The 27324-nt window shown below is 39.1% G+C and overlaps 1 protein-coding gene across 16 annotated transcripts in view; it reads left to right on the forward strand.

Moving 5' to 3' along the window:
• Positions 1-27324, forward strand: part of MGA (MAX dimerization protein MGA) — a gene marked incomplete at its 3' end in the record, with an annotated part of 130886 nt that overhangs the window by 32029 nt on the left and 71533 nt on the right. For 3 of the 16 annotated variants that reach the window (XM_079128735.1, XM_079128736.1, XM_079128749.1), the window contains exons 1-2: positions 15686-17661; positions 26074-27180. In XM_079128735.1, coding sequence (XP_078984861.1) covers positions 26141-27180 — 1040 coding nt within the window. In that variant the 5' untranslated portion in view covers positions 15686-17661; positions 26074-26140. Of the gene's footprint in view, positions 1-12040; positions 12108-15684; positions 17662-17700; positions 18011-18648; positions 18820-26073; positions 27181-27324 lie in introns of those variants that run through there. The other 13 variants (XM_079128737.1, XM_079128738.1, XM_079128744.1 and 10 more) reach the window with 11 other exon arrangements.

Here is a 27324-nt window from a genome sequence, read left to right on the forward strand (position 1 = left end):
ATGTGTATGCTGGGCAAAAGCCGAGAAGAGTTGAGGACCTGATATCAGGGTTTTCAAGTACGAGTGTGCGAGGGCAAGATGAGCTTCAACTCTGAGACAATCTCCACCATAAAATCAGGAATCCACCCGGCAGATAAGACCGACTATAGGGGCCAGCCATAACTATAAAAGTTGTGGCTGGGGGTACCCCCACCCCTCAACCGCCTCGAGGGTCCCGGATAAATCAGCCTAGGGGAACCAGCCTAGAGGACTCACCAACCTGAAGTCCGGTGATGAATGCAGAACAGAGCGTCTGGGCAGAATGGAAGGTAAGGCCGTGTCCGGGGGCACTGGGGCATCGGATGGGATTCCACTTGCTTAAGAGACAGTGGAAAATCCCATCCCAAGTCACGGCACTATTGTAAGGAATTCCCACAAAACCACGCCGGACACGGGAAATCACATAAGGGAGTTTATTAAGCAAATAGAGTGTCTCCCTGCAGGGTAAGAGAGAAAATGAGAGGAAAAGAGGAAAGAGAAAGGGCACACGCTAGAGAGAATGGAAAGCCAGGAGGAGGAAAAGCAAGTGTGTAGGAGAGAGAAGCAAGAAGGGAAAGCGAGAAAAGGTTTCTTTAAAGTCAAGGAGCAGGTAAGATTTTTGTGAGGTGCCAGAGTCATCAAAGGGAAGCACTTTGAAATGATGACAGAATCCAATGTTAAAGCAGTAAAGAAATAGGTGTGTAAAATAGAATTGAACCAAAGGTTTTTGGAATTAAAAATGTCCATGAATTCTTATGTACAATAGTTGGATGGTTCATATTCACGGGTGTTGAAATCTCCCAAGATTATGATAGAACATTTAGTAGACGAAACAACTGTGAACTAGGTTCCCAAGTTTTCAGTGAATGAGGAGGTGTGACCAAGGAATCAGAAAACCTTAGTGATGTGGAGAAGCTATATCTCAAAGGTGGGACCAGGGGCTAGGGTTGTGGCTCAGTGGTAGAGCACTTGCCTAGCATATAGGAGGCACTGGGTTCAATCCTCAGCAGCACATACAAATAAATAAATTAATGAACCATTAAGTTCCAGCTCTCATAATCTAATCATTTACCTCTGAACATTTCTACAGTATCAGAAGCTTTTGGGGGACACGTCATATCCAAACCATACAAGGAGCATAGGCTGCAGTAATGAAAAACTTCAGGGGACAGCCAGTTTTAAGTCAAGGTAAATAAATGGAAGGAGCATTGTTCAGAAAGAATGAAGCAGCCTAAGGTTTGGTAACAGGAGAATGATTATTTTCTTTGTTATAGTGTGAAACATTTGGACAGTGACAATATGGAGGAAACCAGGGTTGTAAACATATGGACTAGGAAGTTAGATCATGGTGGGTATAGTATTGCTTTTGTATGTGGTGACCTGGTATTAGAGAGATCAGAGGGAGTGCTGGAAGTTATTGATTGGGTTCAGTTGTCTGAACTTTGCACAGGTTATTTTGGCACTGAGATTGGTTTAAAGTCCGAGATAGTATGACTTGTTCCCATTAAGGTGGTAAAGCCTTTTTAATAAAGTTAGTGGCAAGGGCAACAAATATCATATTCTGGTTGCGAGATTGACTCAGTGGAGTTGAAATCTTATTAGGTAAAGATTTCTAAGGTCAAGGACTGGTTATGTCTAAGGGCTTCCATGATGCTTGAAGAAGGGCTGGGCTATGAGCCCTACTTTGGGACGGAGTGTGGTGACAGGGATCACCTGAAAATAGAGTGATTATTGATTTAAAATTGAAGAACTTGTTGATATATTCTAGAGGCAAGCAGAAGTTAATAACTTCTATTAGGATGTTAGGATATAGGTTTTTTAAAATATGCTAGAATTGTTATAAAAATTAAAATCGAGGCCGGGTGCTGTGGTGCATGCCTGTAATCCCAGTGACTTTGGAGGCTGAGGCAGGAGGATCGTGAGTTCCGAACCAGCCTCAGCAACAGCAAGGCACTAAGAAACTCAGTGAAATCCTGTCTCTAAATAAAATACAAAAAAGGCCTGGGGATGTGGCTCAGTAGTTGAGTGCCCCTGGGTTCAACCCCCCAAAAAAATTAAAATTGAGGAGAAATGTGAAACTCGATTTTAGAGAGGTGCTTTATGAGTTAAGACTTTTGGTTATGTGTGACAGATAACCTTAAGCCAAATTGACTTAAAAAGAGAATATTTTCCTTTATGTTGCTGAAAAGTCCAGGGAAAACTTCAAGGATGGATTTTGTAGTTTAGGTGATATCACTAGGACCTTGTCTTTTTTCTTCTCTGAACACATATGTATTTACTATGAGTTGTTTTGATCTTTAAGTTTCATACGATGGCAAGATGGCTGAAACAGCCCTAGTTGCTGCCTTTCCAGTTGCAAATATGTTAGGAAGGAGAGCTTTTCTTCACTTAAGAACTCAAACAAAAGTCTAGAGCCTAACTGTCGTTGGCCAGAACCAAGTCAGGTGTCTGTCTTTGATATAGTCATAGCCAAGAAAATCTAATTCCTTGATTGATTTATGTTTAGGTCACTTGTATTTACAAGTGGAGTCGATATCTCCCCCACTGTTTTGGGCCTCTCTGTATTTTCCTCTGTGTCTGCAATACTTTTGTCTTAGAACACTGTAGACATCTGAGATTTTGTTCATTCACTGTTTATATAGTAAATGCAGTGAGTACAGTTGTCCTTTCGTATTTATGAGGGCTTGGTTCCAGGATTCCTCTCAGCTACCAAAATTTGAGACTGCTCAACTTCCTTATATAAAATAGCATAGTATTTGCATATATCCTACATATATTCTCCCATATATTTTAAATCATCTCTAGATTACTTTTTACCCAACATAGTGTAAATACTATGTAAATAGTTGTTAAACTGTATTGTTTAGGGAATAATGACAAAAAAAAAAAAAAAAGACAAAAAATGTCTTTATATTCAGTATAGATGTAGTCTTTTTTTTTTTTTAAGGAAAATGTCTCATCCAAAAAAGTATATGTAGATGGTCCTCCATTATAGGATATATAGGACCATTTATAGGTCCTCCATTAATGATATATAGGTCCTCCTATATATCATTTATCTATAACCGTGCTATCTTGTGGCTTCCTCTCTGTCAATGTTTTAGTTTTCTTATTGCTTCCAACTACTTGAGTCTTTCCTCCCATTTTCCATTCAGTTGAGAGAGTGAGAGAATGCATTTGTACATCTAAGAAACTCTTGTCATTTTTGTAGGGCTAAATTCTGAAAGCAAACTCTTTCTTCACAGGTTGATGACTAGAACCTGGTGACCTTTGGGACAGGTGCATCCTTGTATCTAATCAACTAGGCCCTGACCCAGAGGTCAGGGATTTATGTGAGGATTAGAATACTAACATGAAATAAGAGGCCATCACAAACCTCCTTAATCTACAAGACACCCTTCCCTCCCCTCCCACACCCCTAGTACTGGGGATTGAACTGAGGGGCTCTCTACTATCTATAGCCCTTCTTTTCATTTTGAAAAAGGGAATTGGTAAATTGCTCAGGCTGGCCTCAAACTTGGGATACTTCTGCCTCAGCCTCCCCAGTCGCTGAGATTACAGGTACACACCACTGTACCTGGTTCTTTTTACTATCTTTTTTTTGTGTGTGTGGTGCTGGGGATTGAACCCAGGGCCTTGTGCTTGCAAGGCAAGCACTTTACCAACTGAGCTATCTCCCCAGCCCTTTACTATGTTGATAGTGTGCTTCTATGTACAAATTAAAAAAAAAAAAAAGTTTTATTTAAAATAAATTTCTTGTTGTTTTTAGATGGACAAAATGCCTTTACTTTATTTGTTTATATTTATATGGTGCTGAGGATCAAACCCAGTGATTCACACATGCCGGGCAAGTTCTTTATCACTGAGCTATAGTCCCAGCCCTGTACAAATGTTTTAAATTTTGATATTCTCTTTTGGGGTATAGCTCAGTGTGTAGTGTTTACCTAGCATGTGGGAGGCCCTGATTTTCATCCTCAGCACCATAAAATTTAAAAAAAATTTTTTCGGTGTTCACTAATCTGTTTTTTTTTTTTTCATTTGTTATCTACACTTTTGTTATCTTCAGAAATCATTGCTAGACAAGAGAGGAAAAAGAAATAGACCAAAAAGAACATTGCCCATAGTTTTCTAACCCTGATTCAGTTGTTTTTGTTTTTCCATACTGTTCTGAGCTTCTTATCATCTACTATACTAATTTCACTTTACAAAAATTACATTGTACATATCACATCACCGTGTTTTCAAGGAACCATCATTTGATTCGTTCTACTGTTTATTCCACCATCTTTGTAATATTTTATTGAGCTAAATACAAAATAAATCATTGCTAGAACCAATGTCGTGATTTCCCCTTGTTTTATTATCCTAAGAGTTTCCTAAGTTTATTTGATCTGAATTGAGTTAGTTTTTGCGTATGATGTGAGATAGAGGTCCAATTTAGTTCTGTGTGTGTATATCCAGTTGTCTCAGCACCATTTGTTTGTTCATTTTCTGTAAATTTAATTAAGTATTTCTTCATATTTTGTGTAGTAAAACTTTGTAAACTGGCTTTATCTCTCATTCAAGTTATTATCGTATACAGTAAATATAAAATGTATTTTTATTTATAGAATGCTAAAGTTGGAAGGTACCTTAGAGATTTTCTTTCATGTTCTTCATTGTATAAATGTGGACAGACAGACCCAGAGAAGTTAACTGATGTCTAATGTTTGCAGCTAATCAGTTAAAGACCAATTCTTTGACTCAGGGCTTTGAAACTTTCTGTTGAAGGCCTGATACTATAGTAAATATTTTAGCTTCATGAGCCAAGAAGCAAACTAGAATAGGTATTATGTAGGTGCCTATATAATAAGAGATAAAACAAATCCCCATAAGTTTTTTGGGGGGATATGGGAGTTTGAACCCAGGGGCACTTAACTACTGAACCACATCCCCAGCCCTTTTTTATATTTTATTTAGAGGTAGGGTCTTGCTAAGTTACTGAGGCTGGCTTTGAACACCGAGATCCTCCTGCCTCAGCCTCCCGAGCTGCTGGAATTACAGGCATGTGCACTGTACCCAGCCCCATAATTAAAAAAAAAAAAAAAAAAATTTTTTTTTACAATTATTTATGTATTTATATTTATGGTGCTGGGAATTAAATCGTGGGTTTTGGGCATGCTAGGCAAGTGCTGTATCACTGAGCTACACCCCCTAACCCATCCTACATGTTTTTTATTGATGAAATTCAAAATATAACTGAGTACTTTTTAAAATGTTGGTAATGTTGGTAACATGTCTACAGAAAAAAGAATGAAATTCTTTTTAGAGAGGATAATATTCTGTTTAAAAGAGTCTCAAAGTTGGTATTCTTTAGTATTAAATTGGTTACAAATATTCATCAATAATTGCTGATCTGTATGAAATTTTATGTTTCACGCCTCCACCCCCCACCCCATACTAAGGATTGAATCCAAGGGTTTAGGGAAGCACACTCCCACTGAACTATATATTCCTGGCGCTTTTTATTTTTTATTTTGAGGCAAAGTCTTACTAAATTGCCCAGACTGACCTTGAATTTGGAATTCTCCTGCCTCAGCCTCCCAAATAGCTGGGATTACAGGTGGGCACTGACACACAAAGCAACAAATTCTTTTCCTGACATTTGTATTTTAACATCACTTTAGGATTAATAATTTCCAATTTAAGGCTAGGTGGAAACTCCTTAATTTAATAGGTACACAGATTTTGAAATAGGGAAATTCCTTTGCATCAGTGTCTGAAAAATGCTGCTGGAGCTGTATTTTGAACTTGAAAAATATATCCACTGTAAATTTGCATGGGAATGAACATCTTTCTTGTGTTATTTTAACTCTTGACAAAACAGGAAGTACATTCAGCTTGATATTATCTGTGATATAAACAATGTTAGTTTTCATTTAAATGATTTTATTGCATTGTTAGTGCTATGTGTAATCATTTTTTTTTTTTTTTCCTTTTGGCTTTAGGTGGAATTCATTGAGGCACGTTAGCAAGTCTATAGGAAGATCTAATTTTCAAAGCCATTCAGTGTTCAATAATAGGTGAGGGTGATTCTTTTAAAATTTTTTTTGTGGCACTGAGAATTGAACCTACAGGCATTCTACTACTGAGCAACATCCCCAGCATGTTTTTCATTTTATTTTTTAATTTTGAGGAAGGATCTTGCCTCCAGAATTACTGGGATAATAGACATGTGGTACCATGCCCAGCTTGAGGATGTGTCTTCTCATTTAGAAAGTTTCAGTGTACACTAAGCTAAAAATATTGGAATACAACTTTACATCTGTTGGGCCTGCTACCTGCTTTGGTAATAGGATAAGTTAGGATATTTAACTTTTGTTTTTGACAAAAATTAATGAAATCAATGATGGTTAAGACCATGAGAGTAAAGTTAATTGACCTTACTGGTTGAATAACACATGATTGATTCAGATATTTTTCTGCAAAATGCCTTCTTTTTATTTTATTTTAATTTTTTTGGTGGTGGCATTGGGGATTGAACCCCAGGGCTTTGTGCATACTAGGCAAGTGCTCTACCACTGCCTACATCCCCAGTCCTTTGCAGAATACCTTCTGATGAATAATGCAGTGAATAACCATGGACTTCCTCTTACATATATACTTAAAATATTTTTTTTTTTAGTTGTAGATGGACATAATACCTTTATTTTATTTATTCATTTTTATGTGGTGCTGAGGATCGAACCCAGTGCCTCAGTGAGGCATGCCAGGCAAGCACTCTACCACTGAGCCACAATCTCAGCCCTACATTTATACTTTGTTAGTTCATCCAATTAGATAATTTCTTGCTTTACATAAACTTTTACTACCACCAATTTTAACACATCTTAGCAGATCTCACTTTGGTTTTACTGAATTTATTTTTTCCTGGCTTCTACTTAAAAAATATCCTTGCTCATTGTTGTTTTGTGCAGATTATTTGTAGAGACTAATTATGTGGTCACTGTAAACTTGCATTAATTCTTTGAATAAACAATAATAACTGAAAAGTTTTGACTCATTAAGAGCCAAGGAATACTATTTAAAATAATTTGCCTCCATGGTACATGATCGTTTTATAACTGAAAAATAAATTTCTTATTGAAGTTTTTAATGTCAACTCTGAGTATTCTTGCAAAATGGCTAATAATCTTAAATAAGCTTATTTATTTATTTTGGTACTCTGAATTAAACTCAGAGGCACTTTACCACTGAGCTACATCCCCAGTTCTTTTTTAAATTTATTTTGAGACAGGGTCTTGCTAAGTTGCTGAGCTTACCTCAGATTTGAGATCCTCTTGTCTCAGCCTCTAGAGTCAGTGAGATTATAGGTGTGCACCACTGTGCCTAGCTGTGGCAGTGTCTTAACAAAAGGCTTATTTATGGACACTTGAATTATATTAACTTTTACATCATGCAACATTCTTCCTTTTTTTTTTTTTTTCTTCAGTGACTTAAAAATGTAAAAACCAGCTGGGAGTGGTAACATTTGTCTATAGTTCAAGCCTTGGAAGACTGAGGCAGGAAGATCCCTTGAGCCTAGGAGTTTGATGCCAGCCTAGGCAACATAGCAAGATTCCCTCTTCAAGTGTAACAAAACAAAAGAATGTGAAAATCTTTCTTAGCTCACGGGCTGTACAAAAAATAGGCTTAGGACTATAAGTGACCTGTGGGCTATAGTAATTTACTAACTCTTAACCCAGAAGAATAGTCTAGTGGGAATAACATAACACTTGATGTGAGGGAAATATTTTTGGATGACATTTGGATAATCCTTAACTTAGACTTGATGTTTGTCAGGATTGACACTATGTTGGAAGAAGGGAAAAAGTAAAGGAAAAAAGCCAGGGCATAGTGATGCCTGCCTATAATCTTAACTATTTGGGTGGCTGAGCTGGAGGATTGCCAAGTTTGAGGTCTGGGCATTGGTAGAGCTACAACGTTGGGGTTAAAAGCATACAATTCCTAGCTGGGCACAGTGGCACATGCCAGTAATTTCAGCTGTTTGGGAGGCTGAGGGGGGAAGGTTATAAGGGCTAGCCTGGGCAATTCAGGGAGACCCTGTATCAAAATAAAATATGAAAAGGGCTGAAGGCATAGCTTAGTGGTAGAGCACCCCTGGGTTTAATCCCTAGTGTGTGGAAAGTGGGGGACCAAGCCCATAATTCCTAATTTAATAGTGTAGTTTATAAGGGGGCAGGGCATGAAAAGGAAGAGATAAGACAATAAGGATTAGACCTGTGGTAAGTTCTAGGAAGGATAGATAATGTAGTACTTTGAAAGCATACCATGATCAGGAAGGTTAGGGGTGTAGAATCCACAGGAAGATTTGGTGATTGACTAGATCTTGGCAGGAGAGAAGGAACATGAAAGTGTCAAGAATCACTTGGTTTTCTGATGTGAGAAACTGGGTAGATGGGTATAGAGAAAGTGTCACTGGTTTCTAGTTTTGTCATCTTCCATGTATGGTACATAGTCAACAAATGCTTGACTCAAGAAATTAAGGAATACTCTGTTCTTTTATATCATGTGTTTTAGCACAAGCTATTTCTTTTTTTTTTTTTTTTTTTTTCAGTGCTGGGGATTGAACCCAGGGCCTTGTGCTTGCGGGGCAGGCACTCTACCAACTGAGCCACATCCCCAGCCCAGCACAAGCTGTTTCTTATGATTAGTATGCCCTTCCCTCCTTTGTCTACTTTGTTAATTTATAGACATTCTTTAACACTAAGCCTTAGTTGATAACTCAGTGACTTTCTACTTCCACTATATTTTTATAGTTTTTCTTTTCTACCTCTTAAAATATTTAACACTACACCTAAGGATCTGAATTAGTGAATGTATATCATGAGCATCATGGACTTGTAGAGTGGATGAATATTTTCTAAGTGTCTAGGCCTATATCATGGGAAAGTAAACTATGTTATACATTACTTCATTTTTTAAACCTTTGTTTTTATTTATCTATTTTTATGTGGTGCTGAGGATTGAACCCATTGCCTCACATGCACTAGGTGAGTGCCCTACCACTGAGCCATAACCCCAGCCCAAATTGCTTCATTTTGAAATCAGTATTAACTTATTACATTGATCTCTGCTTAAATGTTTTATTCTTGGGGCTGGTGTTGTGGCTCAGTAGTAGAGCACTTGGCTGGCACATTTGAGGCACTGGGTTCCATCCTCAGCACCGCATAAAAAAATAAAGGTATCGTGTCCACTTATAACTTAAAAAGTTAAAATGTTTTTCCGAAGCAGCCCCCTTTCCAAATTCTGAACATTTTATTGTTGTTGTTACCTAATACATAGCCACAGCCCATAATATTCATCCTCCTCTTTCTCAATTTTATTTTTCCTTCAAGACCCTGCTGCAAAGGCCTTTCTTCTTTGTAGCCTTTCTCTATCTCCCGGCTCCTGTGCACCTATAGTATTCTCAAAAGGCCTTTTCCACACTGCCAGTTACATTTTTGTGATGGTTGTCCTTTTTGTCCAGAACTTAAGCTTCTTGAGGGACTTTTTATTTATTCAGTTATCTGTGGTTTAGTTCCTAGTACATTGTTAGAGCTTAGCAAATATTTAACTGATGGTAGATTTAATTTATCTTATGCTTATAAGGATAATCTGGAGAATAGTGGGTGGAATAAAAAATGTGGCCCTGTATAATATCTACAATTTATAATTTGTATTCAGGTAACTTGCATTATGTACTGCATTGAAGTTAATTTGTATTCTCTGATTCAATACAGCTTTTCCCTCTGTTTTAACAATTATTCTCTGCCCTCCAGTGTTTAAATTACAGCTAACGATTGTAGTGCTGTAAAGATTATAAAAATTCTTATTATTTTCTTAGATCTTTGTGGTGCTGGGGATTGAACCCAGGGTCTTGTGCATGCTAGGCAAGTGCTTTACCACTGTGTTATATCTCCAGTCCCCTTAGTATTTAAGGTAATACTTAAAATCTCATTTGGTTTACTTTTCAAACAAAACAAGTTTTTCTCCCTTTTTTCCCTTATGTCTAACATGTTTGCAACCCATCTTGACCTACCTTTTCTTTTGCCAGCATGCATTCCAGTTTTTCATTCCAGTTTTCCAGCATGCATTAAGTATGCAGTGATTGGGTATGTGCTTCACTCTAACCTTGGTTTCACTACCTTGTTTTATAGCTTTACCCAAGTTCCCAGAGTCCTGCCCCAAGGTAAAGCTTATCATCTTATTTTCAGTGTCTTCTGCTCCCAACCCCTCAACGCTCAAAGTAGTTGGTTAATTTTGTAATTGTCCTGTGGTCTGGATTGGAGTGCCTTCTGTTTTAGATCATCTTCTGTATTGAGAACCTGACTCTTAATTGCCCCTTTTTAAAAAAAAATTTTTAGTTGTAGATGGACACAATACTTTTATTTTTATGTGGTGCTGAGACTGGATCCCAGTGCCTCACATGTGCTAGGTTAGTGTTCTACCACTGAGCCACAACCCCAGCCCCCTGACTCTTGATTTCTTGATGGGAAGTTGACTCTTGACTTCTTGGCAAGATGACTTGTATCCTATCCGGTGTGATGTATGTTATTTTTTCTCAGAAGACCAAATCTAGGGAGACTGTCATATGACCGATCAATAATTTCTAAATACCTGCCTGCAAAGAAAATAAAGATGACTGGGTGCTGTGGTATATGCCTGTAATCCCAGTGACTTAGGAGGCTGAGGCATGTTTGAGGTCAACCTTAGGCAACTTAGTGAGACCCTCAGCAACTTAGCAAGACCCTGTCTCAAAAGAAAAGAAGAACTAGGGATGTAACTCTGTAGGAAAGTGCCCTGGGTTCAATCCCCAGCACCAAAAAAAACCCCAAAAACAAACAAACAAAAACAAAAACAAAAAACCCCAAAACTACCACCAACAACAAAAAACATAAATATAAAGGGCTAAGCATATTCCTTGGTGGTAGAGCACACCTGTGTTCAATCTCCAAAACCACCACCACAAAAAAAAAAAAAGACAATTTTGCTATTTTTTCATTGAGCTAAGGTATAAAAGTCAAAGATATCTAAGATATATTGTGATATTATGAGATATGTCCTCTCTAGCATTTGAGGTTTTTTTTTTTTTGGTACTAGGGATTTAACCCAGGGGCAATATATCACTGAGCTACATCTCTAGCCCTTTTTTTTTTAAATTTTGAGACTGGGTATCACTAAGTTACTTAGATCCTGGTTGCCAAGGCTAGCCTTGAACTTGCAATCTTCCTGTCTCAGCATCCTGTACTGGTGGGATTACAGGTATTTGCCACCATACCCAGCCTGTGTGTATGTATGTGTGTGTATATATATATATATATATATTTATATATATACACACACACACACACACACACTTAAATATTTGTTTAGATGTTGATAGATCTTTTATTCATTTATTTATATGTGGTGCTGAGAATTGAACCCAGTGCCTTACACATGCTAGGCAAGCGCTCTACCGATGAGCCACAACCCCAGTGCCCCCAGCCAATATTTGATCTTAAAAAAAATGTCAGTTTTTTAGTTGGGCATGGTGATACGTGCCTGTAATTCTAGCTGCTGTGAATGCTGAGGCAGGAGGGAAGCTGAGTCAGGAAGATGGCAAGTTCAAGGCCAGCCTGTGCAATTTATCAAGACCAAGTCTCAAAATAAAAAAGACCTGGGAATATAGCTCAGTGGTAGAGTGCGTCTGGATTCAATCCCTAGTACTGGGAAAAAAACTTGTTTTTAGGAAGCAATCATGGTAATGTTGTTGGTATATTTGAAGGTTAAAATTTTCTTCATCTTATTATGGTCCTCTAAATATTTTTGGGGGGGAAATTTACTATTCTGTGAAGTCTAATAGTCTAACTTCTGTGTTGACCACTGTAGTTAATTTCTGCAAGGCAGTGGTGTTCTTCACATAAAATAAATGTGGCTTTTTCCCCACCCCACTTTTTGTGGTAGTGGGGATTGAACTCAGAACCTCACACATGTTATCACTGAGGTACATCCTGGCCTTTTTTTATTTTTAGACAAGGTCAAACTTGTGATCTTTCAGCTTCACTCCTCAGTAGCTGGGACTACAGGTGAGTACACTGTACCTTACAAAAGTGTCTTCTTTCATACATGCATTTACAGACAATTTTCCAGTTTTTTTTTTTTAATTTTTTTAAAGATGTTGAGAGACCTTTATTTTTTTAATTTATTTTTATGTGGTGCTATGAATTGAACGCAGTGCCTCAGGGCAAGTGCTCTACCACTGAACCAGAACTCCAATCGCTCCAGTGTGTTTTTTGTTTTTGTTTTTTTTTTTGTCGTGGGCCTCTTGATTTCTGCCTGAGTTCAGCCTTGCAGTTTATTTGCTGTACCTCAGTCTCTTAATCTTTCCAGTAGCTCTGGTTCTGTTTTTACACCTCTCTGGTGTGTTAAGTTTCTATGCAGACCTTAGTATAGTTAGGTGAAGTTCTTCTGTTCTTCCATTATGCTTTTCTAGGTAAGCTGTTTATTCAGAGTGCTTATTGTTCATATTTTTTAGATGTGCTGTTTGTTTTATATTCCTCTTGAAGCACTTTCTGAACTTGATTTTTACTGATTTCTGACATTTTTCTGGTTGATTTTAGGATTGAACATGTTTGTTTTTGTGACACTGGAGATTGAATCCAGGAGCGTTCTGCTTCTGAGCTATAGCCTCAGCCCTTTTTAAATTTTATTTTGAGACAGGGTCTTGCTGATTTGCTGAGCATCATGCTAATTTGCCAAGACTGGTATTGAATTTACTTGTGATACTTCTGCCTCTTCCTCCTAAGTTGCTGAGATTATAGGCATGCACCTCCATGCCTGTTGATTTCAGTAAAACACTGTTTTACTAAAGTGTCCTTTCGTCTTTAAGATATTTACCATTTTTTCTCCTATTGATGATTATATACAGATGTTAAAAATTGTTGCTTCTATTACCACATGGTAAATTATAGATTCTAACTCACACAAAGAATCTGTTTGTTGTTTTCTAGGTAATAGTCAAAGGCAGTCACTAAGTGATTAGATATTCCTACAGAAATCTCTCTTCACGTATCTCACCTGTCAATGATATTTATTCCCCTAAGAAGAAATAATTTGGAATGAGTATCACTGGGTAGTAGTTTTTTTCTAATTATAGCTGTACCCCTTTGGAAAATGTTAGCCAAAGCAGGGATACTTACGGTATTTGCTTATATAACTTGGCCTCATTTTTCTGGACCCCATGTTGTTGGACATTAAATCAAAATTTGACAGTTGAGGGCTGGGGATATAGCTCAGTTGGTAGAGTGCTTCTCTTGCATGCACAAGACCCTGAGTTCTAATCCCCAGCACCTCCCCTCCACAAAAATGACATTTGAATTTGCCTGAATACTAGAGTTTATAGTTTCAGTGTTCATTTATTCAGCAAATACGTGTCTGCTTTGTTCTAGGCATTGTGCTGAAGTATTGAACTACGGCAGGGCTAACAATCTAGTGGGGAAGACATACATTAGCACATAGTTTTATTTAGTTTTGGCACTGGGGATTGAACCCAGGGACACTTTAAATCACTGAGCCACATCCCTAGCCCTTTTTATTTTTTGAGACAGAGTCTGGCTGAGTTGCTTAGGATCTCACTATATTGCTGAGGGTGGCTTTGAACTTGTGATTCTCCTGCCTCAGCCTCCCAAAATGCTGGGATTATAGGCATGTGCCATCGTATCTGGCAGTATATAGTTTTTAAAAAATTCATTTTTATCATTCATTCTTTTTTTATTTTTATTTTTGTCATACTGGGGATTAAACCTGGGAGCATTCTGCCTCTGAACTGCATCCCCAACCCTTTGTATTTTTTATTTTGAGAAGGGTTTCACTAAGTGGCCAAGGCTGGTTTCAAATTTGTAATCCTGTCTCAGCTTCCCAAGTTGCTGGGATTATTGGCATACACCACCATGCTTGCCAGTATATAGTTTTAAAAATAATTATAGTAGCATGTAATAGTTGAGTCACTTTACTTGCTGTTGAGGGTTAGAAAAAGTTTCTTGAAGAAGTGACCTTTAAGCTTAGGTGTGAAAGGTGAAAGAGTAGGGTCAAGGAATCTGGGAATATTTTATTAGGCAAATTATAAGGAACATGCTTATGTGGGCTTTTAGTCATTTGAGAGAGATGTCTGTAGAAATCAGAACCTAAAAGTCAGAGTCTGAATAGACTGGTTAAGGGATATGGTTTGTGTTGGTTGTGTTACTTAAATTGTACCAACACTTTGGGTTTTCTAGTGTAGACATGTGAACAGTGCATGAAGTGCAGTATTTCCCCTATCTTCAGTTTACAGGAGGCACTCAAAAATTTGAATAGGAAAAATATGCACTTAAATGGGATAGTTCCTATGTGTTTATAAAAAAATCTAGGATCAAAACTTTGTATGTTTGAGGCAAACTGTTAATATTCCATACATTCTCTCTGGTGGTTTTTTTCCTCCACCTTAGTATTTAGTAAAATCTCCTTGAAAGTTTAACCAAGGAAAATCAAGATTTTTGTGTTGGGCTGGGCCAACAGGGCGAGCTATTATAACTATAAAGAGAGAATTGCCATAGCAAGTTGAAACAGCATCAACTTTGTAGCCAGCTTGGCATTTTAAAATCTCCAGTTATATTTTTAAGGATGCCTTTTAAAGGAAGAAAGTTCTTATATATCTAAACAATATAACCAAGGACTTCAGTTTGAGAAACATTGCATTAGAAGTAGAATGTAACTACTGAAGCTGTTACTTGAAAAAGTGAACAAAATTTAAAAAGAAAAACAGCAGCAAAAAAAGTGGTTACTTGATAACAGCATGATTATAAATTGAAACTGGATCACTGAATTGGGTATGGCAGTATTATTTTTAGATATCATATAAAAACAACATTTACAAGTTCTCATAGCAGTCTGTTTTTTCCCCCTCTGTACTGGAGGTGGAACCCAGGGTTGCTCTACCATTGAGCTACATCCCCAGTCCTTTTATTTTTAATTTCGAGACAGGATGTTGCCAAGTTGCTCAGGCTAGCCTTGAGCTTGAGATCCTCCTTGTTTCAGCCTCCCAAGTAGCTGGAATTAAAAGGCATGGGCCACAACACCTGGCTGCAGCTTCTTTATAATTCTTTATAATAAATCTCCTAACCTTTGTAGGTTAGACCCACTCCACTTTGAAAAACTATGAGGTGGACTGGGGATATGGCTCAGTGGTGGAGCACTAGCCTTGCTAGTTGTGAGGCCCTGGGTTCCATCTCTAGGAGATAGTGTGGGAGGAGGGGAAGGAAGGAGTGGAAGGAAGGAAGGGAGGAAGGGAGGGAGAGAGGGAGGGAATAAGGGAAGGAAGGAAGCAGGCAGGTATGTGGTCCTCATGCCTGTAAACCCAGTTACTCTGGAGGCTGAATCAAGAGGATCACAAGTTTTGGGGCCAGTCTAGGGGCAACGTAGTGAAATACTGTCTCAGAAGGAGCTTGGGGTGCATGCAGCTCAGTTGTAGAGTGCTTGCTTAGCATGTAGCAGACCCTGAGTTAAATCCCTATTGCCAAAAACAAAACAAAACAAGCACTGGTAGCTTACCTCTCCCACTTTTTTTTTTTTTTTTTGGTACTGGGGTGGAACTTGGTGCTTTATCAGTGAGCTACATCTCAGTCCTTTTTTTCTCCTTTAATTTTGAGACAGGATCTCACTAGTCGCTGAGGATCTTGCTCAGATGTTGAGGCTTGCCTCTACCTTGTGATCTGCCTGCCTCAGCCTTAGAATAGCTGGGCTCACAGGCATGTACCACAGTACCCCAACTTTCCCACTTATGCTTTTAATGCAGTGTTTCTTAAAGGAGATATAGTGCTGAATCTTGAAAGTTGTTGCTTAAAGTACCTGATATTTCATAATATGTTTGCCTGGAGTAGGGGAAGAGTACCAGAAAAAGCATTTCAACTCCCCTTCTTCCATTTACGTTTTCCTCATAGATTTTTCCCCAATTAGAGATGTCATTTTGGGAGGCATGGCTGTCAATGTCATTCATACCTTAACAAAATTTGAATGCTACATCAACACAAATTTTGTCTCATAAAATGAAAATTTTGTATGAAAAAACTGTAGACCCATGAAAAGGTATTCTTGGATGAGGTGGGCCATTCTGACAAGGCTGTTGTAGCAAAGAGGTTCTTGGGAGTCAGGAAACAGAAGGATGGCATTAAAGTGTTGCTTTTCAGTTTCGTCTAGGGTCTTGAATGCTCTTGCTGACAGTGCCGGCCGGAGTCATGGGTTTCAGAACAATTCCCGAAGTCTGAACTTTAGTTCTGTGGTCCTAACTATTCCAGCACAAATTACTGTCAGTGTTGATGCCTGTTAACTCCTCAGGAAGTGCAAAATGAAGACAAAGGTGGTCCTTCCCTTAGGAAAATAGATCAGATCAGTCCAGTTGGATAAGCGTCTTCCTCTTGCCTCCTTCCTTTCAATCTTTTCATAGTCCTTCATAGTGTTTTGTGTTAATCACACACCAGATGTGGGTTCTCAGTATTTACTAATTCTTCTGAGAGTGAAAGCAGTTTTGGAACATTGATCACGATTTTGCTGTCCCTATAGCCCCTTTTTCTGTCATTTTAACCAATTCTTCCCTTTTACTAGCATGTTAGTAGTACAGAAGAAAAAAATGATAGGTAATGAATACAGAAGAAAACTAGTTTTTGATATTTGGTTGGGAGAAATACAGACTGACTTTCTGCCTGACATATATTATGGTAATATTTTCTTTGCACCTCATAGCGTAAAATGTCTTGAAGAAACAAAAACTGGATACATAGGATATAGGCACTAAAACTCAGATAATACTTTTGCACAAATTTCTCGCTTCCTTGTATTACTGCTTTATCACGTCTTTCGTCTTTATATCAGACAGTTTAGTGGTACCTCCTCTTCCTTTCCAACTCCTGAGTTAGGCTTTCAGTCTTCTCCTTATTTTCCTAGTGTTCTTAGGTTGTGGATGTTGCAAACTCGACCACCCTTCTCCCAAGGTCTCTTCTTCAAGGTTCCCCCTAAACTGTGGCGCTTTCCAAGTCCCCAGCACTTTGGAGAGGAAGTCCTTGGATTCATTTGATGGGTCTGTGAAGCCAGGGGGTCTGCGAGCCCCGTGTGGGTGTGGCTGGGCGAGGCAGGGGCGGGGCCTGCGAGGAGCCGAAAGGAAAGGGTGGAAGGCACAGCTGAGGAAGGCCCCGCAGGCTGCAGTTTCAGAGTTTTCACGAAGGCTTCGAGTACGAGGCAGGGGATATTGGTTGCCTCCCTCCTGCTTTGCCTTTCTCAATTCTGGAAGCTTCAGTAGGCTTTTCTGGGTTGCTGGTACGAGAAAGGCAGCGGCTTAAGCTCCGGGGGCGGGTCCCAAGGGTCTTGTAGCTGCTCCGGGGCCGTTTGGCCTTCTGGTGTTGGGGGAGGGGCTTGGGAGTTGTTGCTCGCGCCTACCTCTGCGCCTGCGCGGCGGGCTCCGCGCGGTTAGGAGCGCGTGCGCGGTGACGTGGACGTCCGGTGCGCGCGCAGGCTCTTCAGCTGGAGCGGACAGACGGTGTGCGAACCGAACAGAATAACCCGCCCCCAGCGGGATATGAAGGACTCCGGGTGAGGCCAGCCACGCCCCGCACGGTAACTGTCGGGCCTGGGTGGAGGGCGTCTCTTTAGTATTGGCCCGATTGGAGTTTTTCGAGAGTTTGAAGCTCTTGTGTGTTTGAGTAGCTTGAGCAGCGTTCAACTGAGAGATCTTCGCACGCCCTGGCCAGGCCGGGCCTTGCGCGGGGCCGCCCTTGGTGCGCGCCTGTGGTCCCTTAAGCGAGGCTGCGCATGTCACCTCGCGCGCGTCCCCGGCCTCACTTCCGCGTCGCGCTGCTTACTAACTGGGAACATCGACGCCAGAGAAGCGGCCACGAGGCGGGCGGGGTGAGAAGCGTCCATGGTGCGGCCCTGCCCTCGCGTGCGTGGGGTGCAGCACCGCATGGTATGATCCGCGTGACCATTTCCATTCCGGCACCCAGCTCTAGGTTGAGACCTGTGCTTTTTCTGCAATTTGGATTTTAGAGCTCAGGTCGTTGGGTTCCAAATCTCCGAGGAAAACAGTGCCGACGTCGCTTTTTCTAAGGAACTGGGTGCACCGTTTGACACCTGTGCAGACGTCTTTTTTAGCACGCAATTTCTGAGGCAAGACTGCGAGTTTAATAAGAAGGGTGAGGAAGTGAGTTGTATAGGAGTGGGAACTTTGTAAACAAAGGCTCTGTGATTCTTACGTGCAGAAATGAGGGCGGGGAAAACAGGTGGGAAGAGCAGGTGTTATTTTCTTTTCCCTTTGTGGAATAGCCTTTGACTAGTTTTCTGTTTGTGGGCTTCTGTTAAAAAAAATTCTGTTAAATTGCGAAGTAGGTGTCTGCCCTCGGTGAAGGGTGAGTGTGATGCGTTAATAAGCTTCTTTGAGTACCAGTAACTGGAGTTGAGGAGTCTGCGAAGACTTAAGGAGAAGTTAAGGATTATTTCAAGGTGAAACTGAGGGGAGAGAAAAGTTGTAATGCCTTGCTGTGAATAATTGTCTTGCCTCCGGATACCTTGCCCCACTGCCCCTGAATGCCTTCTTCCTCTGGCAAGGTTGGAAGCTGGGAGCGGTGAAGGATGTCTGAAAGGAGGGGTTACTGATCGCCGAACAGCGGGAGAAACCAAAGTACAGTACTTCTGAGGGAAAACCACTCTGCCCAGGCTTGCGTCGCCGGAGCAGACACGTGGATCTTGCGAAGTCTCGAGCCCACCCTAGAGCTGCCGGTGCGTGCTGTAGAGCTCGCCAGGCTTATGCAGCGGAGTGTGTGAACTCTGCCTGCGCTGCTCGTTTTTGGGCACGACGCTGAGGCTGAGCTTCAGCGAAGGTGCTTGGGGGCGGTGTGACGACTGCTGGGAAGGGGGCTGGCTGGGTGGTTGGTTGTGTAGTCTCCACGGTAACAGAATGTGGCTGGGTCCCGCGGTGCGATCTCTGGGTTCCGGCCAGCAGCACGTGATCTGTTCGGACTCCTCATCCCCGGAAGAGCTTTTCTTGCGGCATTTTTTCACGTGGTTCTTGGTCAGCTGGCCTCTGCAGTTGAAAAGCCGCGGTTGGGGCCCTTTAGATAGTCGACGGCGACTGTTCCTGGCCCTTTTATTTCCAAGGTTATTGGATCGCGCTAACATTTATTGCAGCTGTAGGGTTCTGTTTACAGCAGTTGTGTGCGTAGAGTAGGTTGGGGCCTTTTAACAAAAACACAAGCTAAAGACCTGGGGAAATGTAATGTCCTGGATATTTTTTACATACCGTCTCCAAATTTGCTGTCCGTTTCTGCCACAAAAGTTTTTTTTCACATTCTACTACATTCTAGTTAGTAACTGTCAGGGGACCTGAGACCTTGCTGCTCTGAATTGTAGTTTGGGCTTCATTCCTAAGAATAGAAAATGCCTCTGAAGCCAACAATAATAGGGGAAGACTCTCAGAGGGTCGGACTACTTTGGGCCAGTGCAAATCTTTACCCTGAAACCTAAAAGTGTTCCAGATAATTTTGAAATTTACCCTGTAAGATTGGGACAGTAGAATGCTCAGGCCATTGTCTGTTTCAAAGTGAGTGCTTACAATTTGAAAGTGCCATTTATTTAATAAAACTAATGAGGGTTAAGAGTAGTGAAGAAAGTAGTTGGCTATTACTGTCTCTGCCATTGTTTACTGTTATATTTTGTGATCATATTTCCACATTTTTTTTTAAATCAATTTTTGGGCCCACTGTACATTGTCAAATACTGAAATTCAAGTGAATTTATTTTGTTAAAATTTGAGTTTCAGGGGCTGGAGTTGTAGCTCAGTGGTAGAGCTCTTGCCTAGCACATGTGAGGCACTGAGTTCGATCTTCAGCACCACATAAAAATAAAGGCACTGTGCCCATATACAACTAAAAAAAATACTTAAAAAAATTTTTTTTGAGTTTCAATGCTAGGCGGGGTGGCGCAGGCCTGTAAGTAATCTCAGCTGCTCGGAAGGCTAAGGCAGAAGGATCTGGAGTTCAAAGCCAGCCTCAGCAAAAGTGAGGTGCTAAGCAACTCAGTGAGACTCTGTTTCTGAATAAAATAGAAAAAATAAGACTGGGATATGGCTCAGTGGTCAAGTGCCTCTGAGTTCAATCCACGGGAATCTGCCCCCCCCCCCCCAAATAAAAGAGTTTCAAAAACGTGATTTAACTTAATTTCCTTGTAGTGCCTGCTCTATAGTAAAGCATTTATTGTGTGAAGGTTGTGTTTATGTTTAACAATTCAGGAAATACTGAGAATGTGTTGACCATTATTTGAATATATTTGTTTTAAAAGTAATAGTATTGGTTTGAAACCCCCCCCCCCCCCATGCTAGGTGCTCTGTCACTGAGTTACATCCCTAGTTGCGATGTGGAATTTTGATTTGATGTATTTAAAAATTATTTCGGCACATTTTGTAAAAACAAACAAACAAACAAACAAAAAAAAACCAACGCCCCAACCCCCCCCAAAAAAAACTTTTTTTTTTTTTTTGTGCTACTGGTAATTGAACCCAGGAGAGGGTCATTGAGCTACATCGCCTTAAAAAAAAAAAAAAAAAAAAAGTCCCGGTCTCATTAAGTCGCCCACGCTAGCTTGGAATTTGCCATCCCCCTCCCTCAGCTTCCCGGGTAGCTGAGATTACAGGAGTAAACTGGGATTACAGGAGTTTGCCACTATGCCCAGTTAGTAAATCATTGAATTAGCATATTTTGGGGGTTGTATGAGGGCCATTGTTAGTTAATGATTTCTCAGAGGTCACTGATGAGAAGACGTTTAGAAGAGGGACTTTGAAATTATAACACTTTATGAAACTTGCCCCATTATTTTAAAAAAACTATTATGCTATGAAAGATTGTATTCTGACGTGGCATTTCAGGACATTAGAATATTTTTATTCCACAACTAAATTTTGTCGTCTTGGCTTCCCCTCCCACCTCAAGTACTGAGGATTGAACCTAGGAGTGCTCCTTCACTGAGATACTTTCCTAGCTCTATTTTTTAGTTTTGAGATGGTTTTGCTAATTGCCTAGGCTGGCCTCAAACTTTTCACCCTGTGTCAGGCTTCAATACCTGGGATTACAGGTGAATGCTACCACAATCCTCTTTTTTGGCTCTTTATAGTGGTTACATCTAGATAAATGCTTCATGTTGAAAAGCTGCGCTGAAGTTTTTCTTTTTTGAGGGAGGGAGTGGAGGTGTATGTGAGGTGTTGGGAATTGAAGCTTTGAACTCATGCTTTATAGGCAAATGTTCTACTGAACTGAATTTTTTTGAACATAAAGGAATGTGTATATACCAAACTGGTGTTTATTAAAGGTTTTAGAGAGCCAAATACAGTATTTTTAGAATTTCTTGTAAAGAGATTTCTTCCTGAGTAACCTAGCACTTCCAGAGTGCTTTTGATTTTTTGCAGTAGAGTGGTCTTTATGTGTTTGAAACTACTGAATCCCCTGATTTAATTGCCTTTTGGTTAAAAAATCCAGTGCAGTACCCTAAAGAATAGGCACATGCTCATGGTGAATGGAATATGTGCTTGGATTGATGTGGAATAAGAATTTAATTCCATGTTTTAAACCAGTAGCTATTATAGTTTAAGGTAGAGAAAGGTTTTGGTTCTTCCTAAATTGGGTCTTTGATTTTATACTTATTTTTTTTGCTGTACTGGGAATTGAATCCAGGGTTTCCCACAAGTTTGGGAAAATGTTCTCCCACTGAACTACATCCCAGCTCCTGATTTTATGCATTTTGAGTAATTAATGGGGTAACTTGATTGGTTTAGCTTTTTAAAAAATGTACAAATCATAAGTTTGAAAGTTCTAACTTGTGTCTCCCTGGCATATTTTAACTCATTTTTTTTTTTTTTTTTTAAATTGTATTTGGTGCCTGTGTACCAAGTTGGGATAGAGCAATCTGACTTTTTTGCTTATAATTTTTTGTTGTTATTGTTATTGAGGCAGTAGGAAAAATTAGATATGTGTCTATCTAAAGCTAGTGTAAAACTTAGTTCAAATGCACTGTGTAATTTTCTGTCATTTGGATCTTTGAAATTTCATAGATTAATATAAAAAAACTGATTTTAAAGCCTTGGTTAAAACATTTCTCTTCTGGCTTTACCTGTAATGATCTAAAAACTATTTTAATATTTTAGAAGATAATGTTTGAGAAATTCTGAACCTTTTCATGTATTTTATAGGTTTGGGATAACTAAAAAAATTGTACTTTGCCTTCATGTTTAAATGCACTTAATGTTTTCCATATTTTCCTCACAAAATAGTACTTTGTAACAAAACCTTGTGCTTTTTGGATAAATAAATACAAGGTTAGAAGTTTGCATTGTGTGAATTACACACCATTGTAGGAATGTATAACTGAAACATTATATGGTCATTTACCTTGTGTAACTTTTTTTTTTTTTTAATTTGGGGATGGACACAATACCTGTATTTACTTATTTAATTAATTAATTAATTAATTTTTATGGTATGCTGAGGATGGAACCCAGTGCCTCACATGTGCTAGACGAGCGCTGTACCACTGACTCACAACCCCAGCCCCTGTGTGTAACTTTTGACAGTTTTCTTAGCTTTATTACTTTACAAGATCATGTTATTTGTGACTTCCAAATCAGTTTTTGTTTTGCTGATCTCTCATAGGTATTGCCTCACCATATTAGTTTTAGAAAAACCTGTTAAGTTCACAAGTGAAAGCCTGAGGAGCCTGAGGTGTCCTTTTTTTTTTTTTTTTGGTTACCGAAGATTGAACCCAGGGGTGCTTAACCACTGGGCTTCATCCCCAACCATCATTTTTGTTTTGAGACATTTTGTTTCGAATAGTTACTTAGGGGTTTGCTAATTTGCTGAGGCTGAGTTTGAACTTGTGATACTCCTGCCTCAGTCTCTGGAGTTACTGGGATTACTCTGATGTCATTTTGAAAAGATTCACCCTAAATCTTACCTACATCTTAAGAACAAACTCCAGGGGCTGAGAATGTAGCGTTGGTGGTAGAGTGCTTGCCTAGCATGCAAAGCTCACTTCCATTTCCAGTACCAAGAAACAAACATCCATCCACCCACCCACTCCGAATTTGAGGAGAGAAATACTCCCCCCACCCCTTTCTTGGATACTAGTGCTTTTAGTATGGGAATAGGTTTTTTATTTTTATTTTAATCATGATAGAGGACACAGTGCCCAACCTTTTGAAGTCTTCAATTTTAAAATGTCTTGTTATCCTCAGGCTAAGAAATACTGTAAGTATTGGAGGCTCCATTCCCCACACCTGTTTGACCAGTCCTGTAAAAAGAGTAAAAATTCAGATCAGGCATTTTTACAGTTGGTCAGTAGTGCTGATGAAAGATAAAATTAGGCCTAACTAAAATGAAGAAGACCAATAAGTGACTGTATTTGTTTTATTAAAATTACTGACCCACTTACCCAAGAATATTGCATCCTCTTTGTACCACAACTAATTAGAGGTGATAGCTTTGATTTGGGATATCAGTTCAATTGTATTCAACAGTCTGAGATTTCTTTTTAACTTTTTTTTTCTTTTGGGTCCTGGGGATTGAACCCAGGGTTGCTTAGCCACTGAGCCATATCCTCAGCCCTTTTTGCATTTTTTATTTTGTATTAGGGTTTCACTAAACCTTGTTAAGTTGCTGAGGAGGTTGGTCTTGAATTTGCAGTCCTCCTGCCTCAACGTCCTGAGTTGCTAGGATTACAGGCATGCACCACCACATCTGGCCTTTTAACCTTTTGAGATTTTAGTCTAAAATTCATCATTTAAAAGTATGCACCAAAAAGAAACCCTGTACCCATTAGCATTTAATTTATCTCTCCCCTCTACCAGAAACCAGCCACTAAGCTACTTTGTCTTTATATGGATTTACCTATTGTGGACACTTGATATAAATGGGATCATAGAATATGCATGATCTTTTTTCTTTATAACAATCTTGAAGAATTAACTGGCAACTTTATGTTTTGAATAGGTTCAAAAGGCAAAAAATTTAGAAAGTGTCAAAGGGTATATATTTATTAAACCACCCAGATTTCTTTGGTTATAGCCAATACTACCTGGTGCTTTTCTGTTTTTCCAGAGATAATCTATCCCAAGCAAATATTTACTCTTTATCTTTGGCTTGGAAAAAGTTTTTAAAGAAATTTAGAATGATTAGCTAGGTAATCCCAGCTACTTGGGAGACTGAGGCTGGAGGATCAGAAGTTCAGATATGGCCTCAGCAATTTAGGAGAACTCTTGGCAGCATAGTGAGACCCTATCTCAAAATAAAAAAGGGACTGGGGATGTAACTCAGTGATAGAGCACTCCTGGGTTCAGTCCCCAGTATTGCCCCCACCGATTGGTCTAGCTTAATCTACAACTCTTTTGAGCTCTGTCTTCTTAATATATCTGTGGATAAAGTTTATACATTCTTTTATGACTGTATAGAATTCCATTCTATGGATGTACTTTATTGTTTAATCAGTTTCTGTTCATGGGTGACCCCCCTCCATCCTGGTTTTTCGCTGTTAAAATGGGAATGCAGGGGACAATTTTGTATATATCATTTATCACAAGGGTGTATACTTAGGATAAAGTCATGGTAGAGCTACTGTGTCTACTGTGGTAGAATGTGTGCATTGTACTTTGATGTTTTTAAGTTGCCCTCTACCAGAAATTCTGTCATTTTAGACTCTTAGTAGCTTGTTAGATGAGAATTCTGGTTAACCTAAATCCTTTCCAACACCTCTACCAAACTTTGATTTTTGCCAGTCTGATAAGTAAAAAAGTATTTAAGTGTGGTTTTAATTTACATTTCTCTTATTTTGAAACTTTTTTAATAGCCTCTTGCTCTTTTTATTCTTAGTCCTTTTTCTTAGTTATTCTTGATCTATAACAGCTCTTTTTCTATTATGGGAATGAATTATTTATGATGTAAGTTGCAATTACTCTTTGCTATTTATTCAGTTGCTTTTTGATGTTGTTTACATTTTTTTGGCCAGGCTTAAAAATTTGTATAAAGAATTTGTCAAAAAATATTTTTGTTTTACTGGTTTTCGGTTTTGTGTCTTAATAAAAGCCTTTGTCACGATTTCTTTAAGAATTAAAAAAAAATTGTTGGGTGTGATGGTGCTTGCCTATAATCCCAGCTCAGGAGGTGGAGGCAGGAGGATTGCAAGTTCAAAGCCAGCCTTGTCAACTTCGCGAAACCCTGTCTCAAAATAAATAAAAAGGGATTGGGGTGTGGCCCAGTGGTTAAAAGCCCCTGGGTTCAATCCCTGGTACCAAAAAAAAAAAAAAAAAATCTAGGAATGTAGCTCAGTAGTAAAGTGCTGTGGGGGGTAGTTTAAAAAATTAAATATTAGTCTATCCAATTTTTTCCAGTAAACTAGTAATTTGACATAGCCTCTTTAAATGCAAATATTAATAAGTTAAGATAGTTTTTTATTTATTTATTCAATCCCTCAGTGCCATTGGGGATTGAATGTAGGGCTTCAAGCTTGTTAGGCTAGCACACTGCCACTGAGCTATATATACCCCCAGCCTGTTGACTTGTATTTTTTTTTTTTTCCCCTCACTCATTCCAAATAAACTTATTATGTAAAGCTATATTTTGGCCAATTAATTCATGAAGTGTTGGGATCGTTTTAAAATTTATCTCCTTAAACTTGTATACTTTTTATAGTTTTCCTAAATGAATATACCTTTGTGTTTTTGTGAGATTAGGATTTAATTTTTATAGGACTGGAATATTTTTAATTTTCCTAATTTGATTAAAGTGAACTAAAAAATGATCAGAATGAGTAGATATTCTGGAATGAATATCCTTGTAGTGATGAAAAGAAGGGTATGATCAGCGTCTTAGAACAACTTAGGAATATTTTGAGGATGATGTAATCATCATATTCTTGTTTGTACAATAAATATTTACTTGATTAAAGGTTTGTTTGGTTTTTTGTTTTTTGTTTTTTTTTTTTTTTGCTTGTTTTTAGGATGGAAAGGACATTGTGATTGTGTGATAATTACAGTTATCATACTACTGAGTTTCCCACTGGAATCATGGAGGAGAAACAGCAGATTATATTGGCTAATCAAGATGGTGGGACAGTGGCAGGAACAGCACCTACCTTCTTTGTCATCCTAAAACAGCCAGGAAATGGCAAAACTGACCAAGGAATTTTGGTTACTAATCGGGATGCCTGTACTTTGGCAAGTAGGGTGTCACCAACTGGAAAATCTAAAGGAAAGATTTGCCTTCCAGCTGATTGTACTGTGGGAAGAATCACTGTCACACTTGATAACAATAGTATGTGGAATGAGTTCCATAATCGAAGCACAGAGATGATTCTGACCAAGCAGGGAAGACGTATGTTTCCTTATTGTCGATATTGGATAACAGGTTTAGATTCAAATTTAAAGTATATTCTTGTCATGGATATATCTCCTGTGGATAACCATCGTTACAAGTGGAATGGCCGTTGGTGGGAACCCAGTGGGAAGGCTGAGCCCCATGTTTTGGGGAGGGTTTTCATTCACCCAGAATCTCCTTCTACAGGTCATTACTGGATGCATCAACCAGTTTCTTTCTATAAACTCAAACTCACCAACAATACACTGGACCAAGAAGGGCATATTATCTTGCACTCTATGCATCGCTACCTGCCAAGACTTCATTTGGTACCTGCAGAAAAGGCTACAGAAGTGATACAATTAAATGGTCCTGGTGTCCACACTTTTACCTTCCCACAGACTGAATTCTTTGCAGTAACAGCTTATCAGAACATTCAGATTACCCAGTTGAAAATAGATTACAATCCATTTGCAAAAGGCTTTCGGGATGATGGTCTGAATAGTAAGCCCCAGAGAGATGGAAAACAAAAGAACAACTCTGACCAAGAGGGTAATAGTGTTCCCAGTTCTCCTGGTCATCGGGTTCGTCTTGCAGAAGGTGAGGGGTCAGAGATACAGCCAGTTGATTTTGATCCATCAGGAAAGTGTTTGGAGAAGCCTCCCCTTAATATAAAACAAGACTTTCTTGGTTTCATGGATACTGATTCAGCACTCGAAGTTCCTCAGTTGAAACAAGAGATTTCTGAAAGGTAGGTAATAGGTTTTTAAAAATTATTTATTTATTTATTTTTAGAAATAGAAGGGAGGTTAAGATGGGCCAGATTTTCGATTTGACCCATTGATTTTGTAGAATGCTTTAAACGTTGATAAATGTGAGACACTGAAATAGACTA

Source organism: Sciurus vulgaris (assembly GCF_902686455.1).
Source record: "Sciurus vulgaris genome assembly, chromosome: 2".
NCBI classification, from domain to species: Eukaryota; Metazoa; Chordata; class Mammalia; order Rodentia; family Sciuridae; genus Sciurus; species Sciurus vulgaris.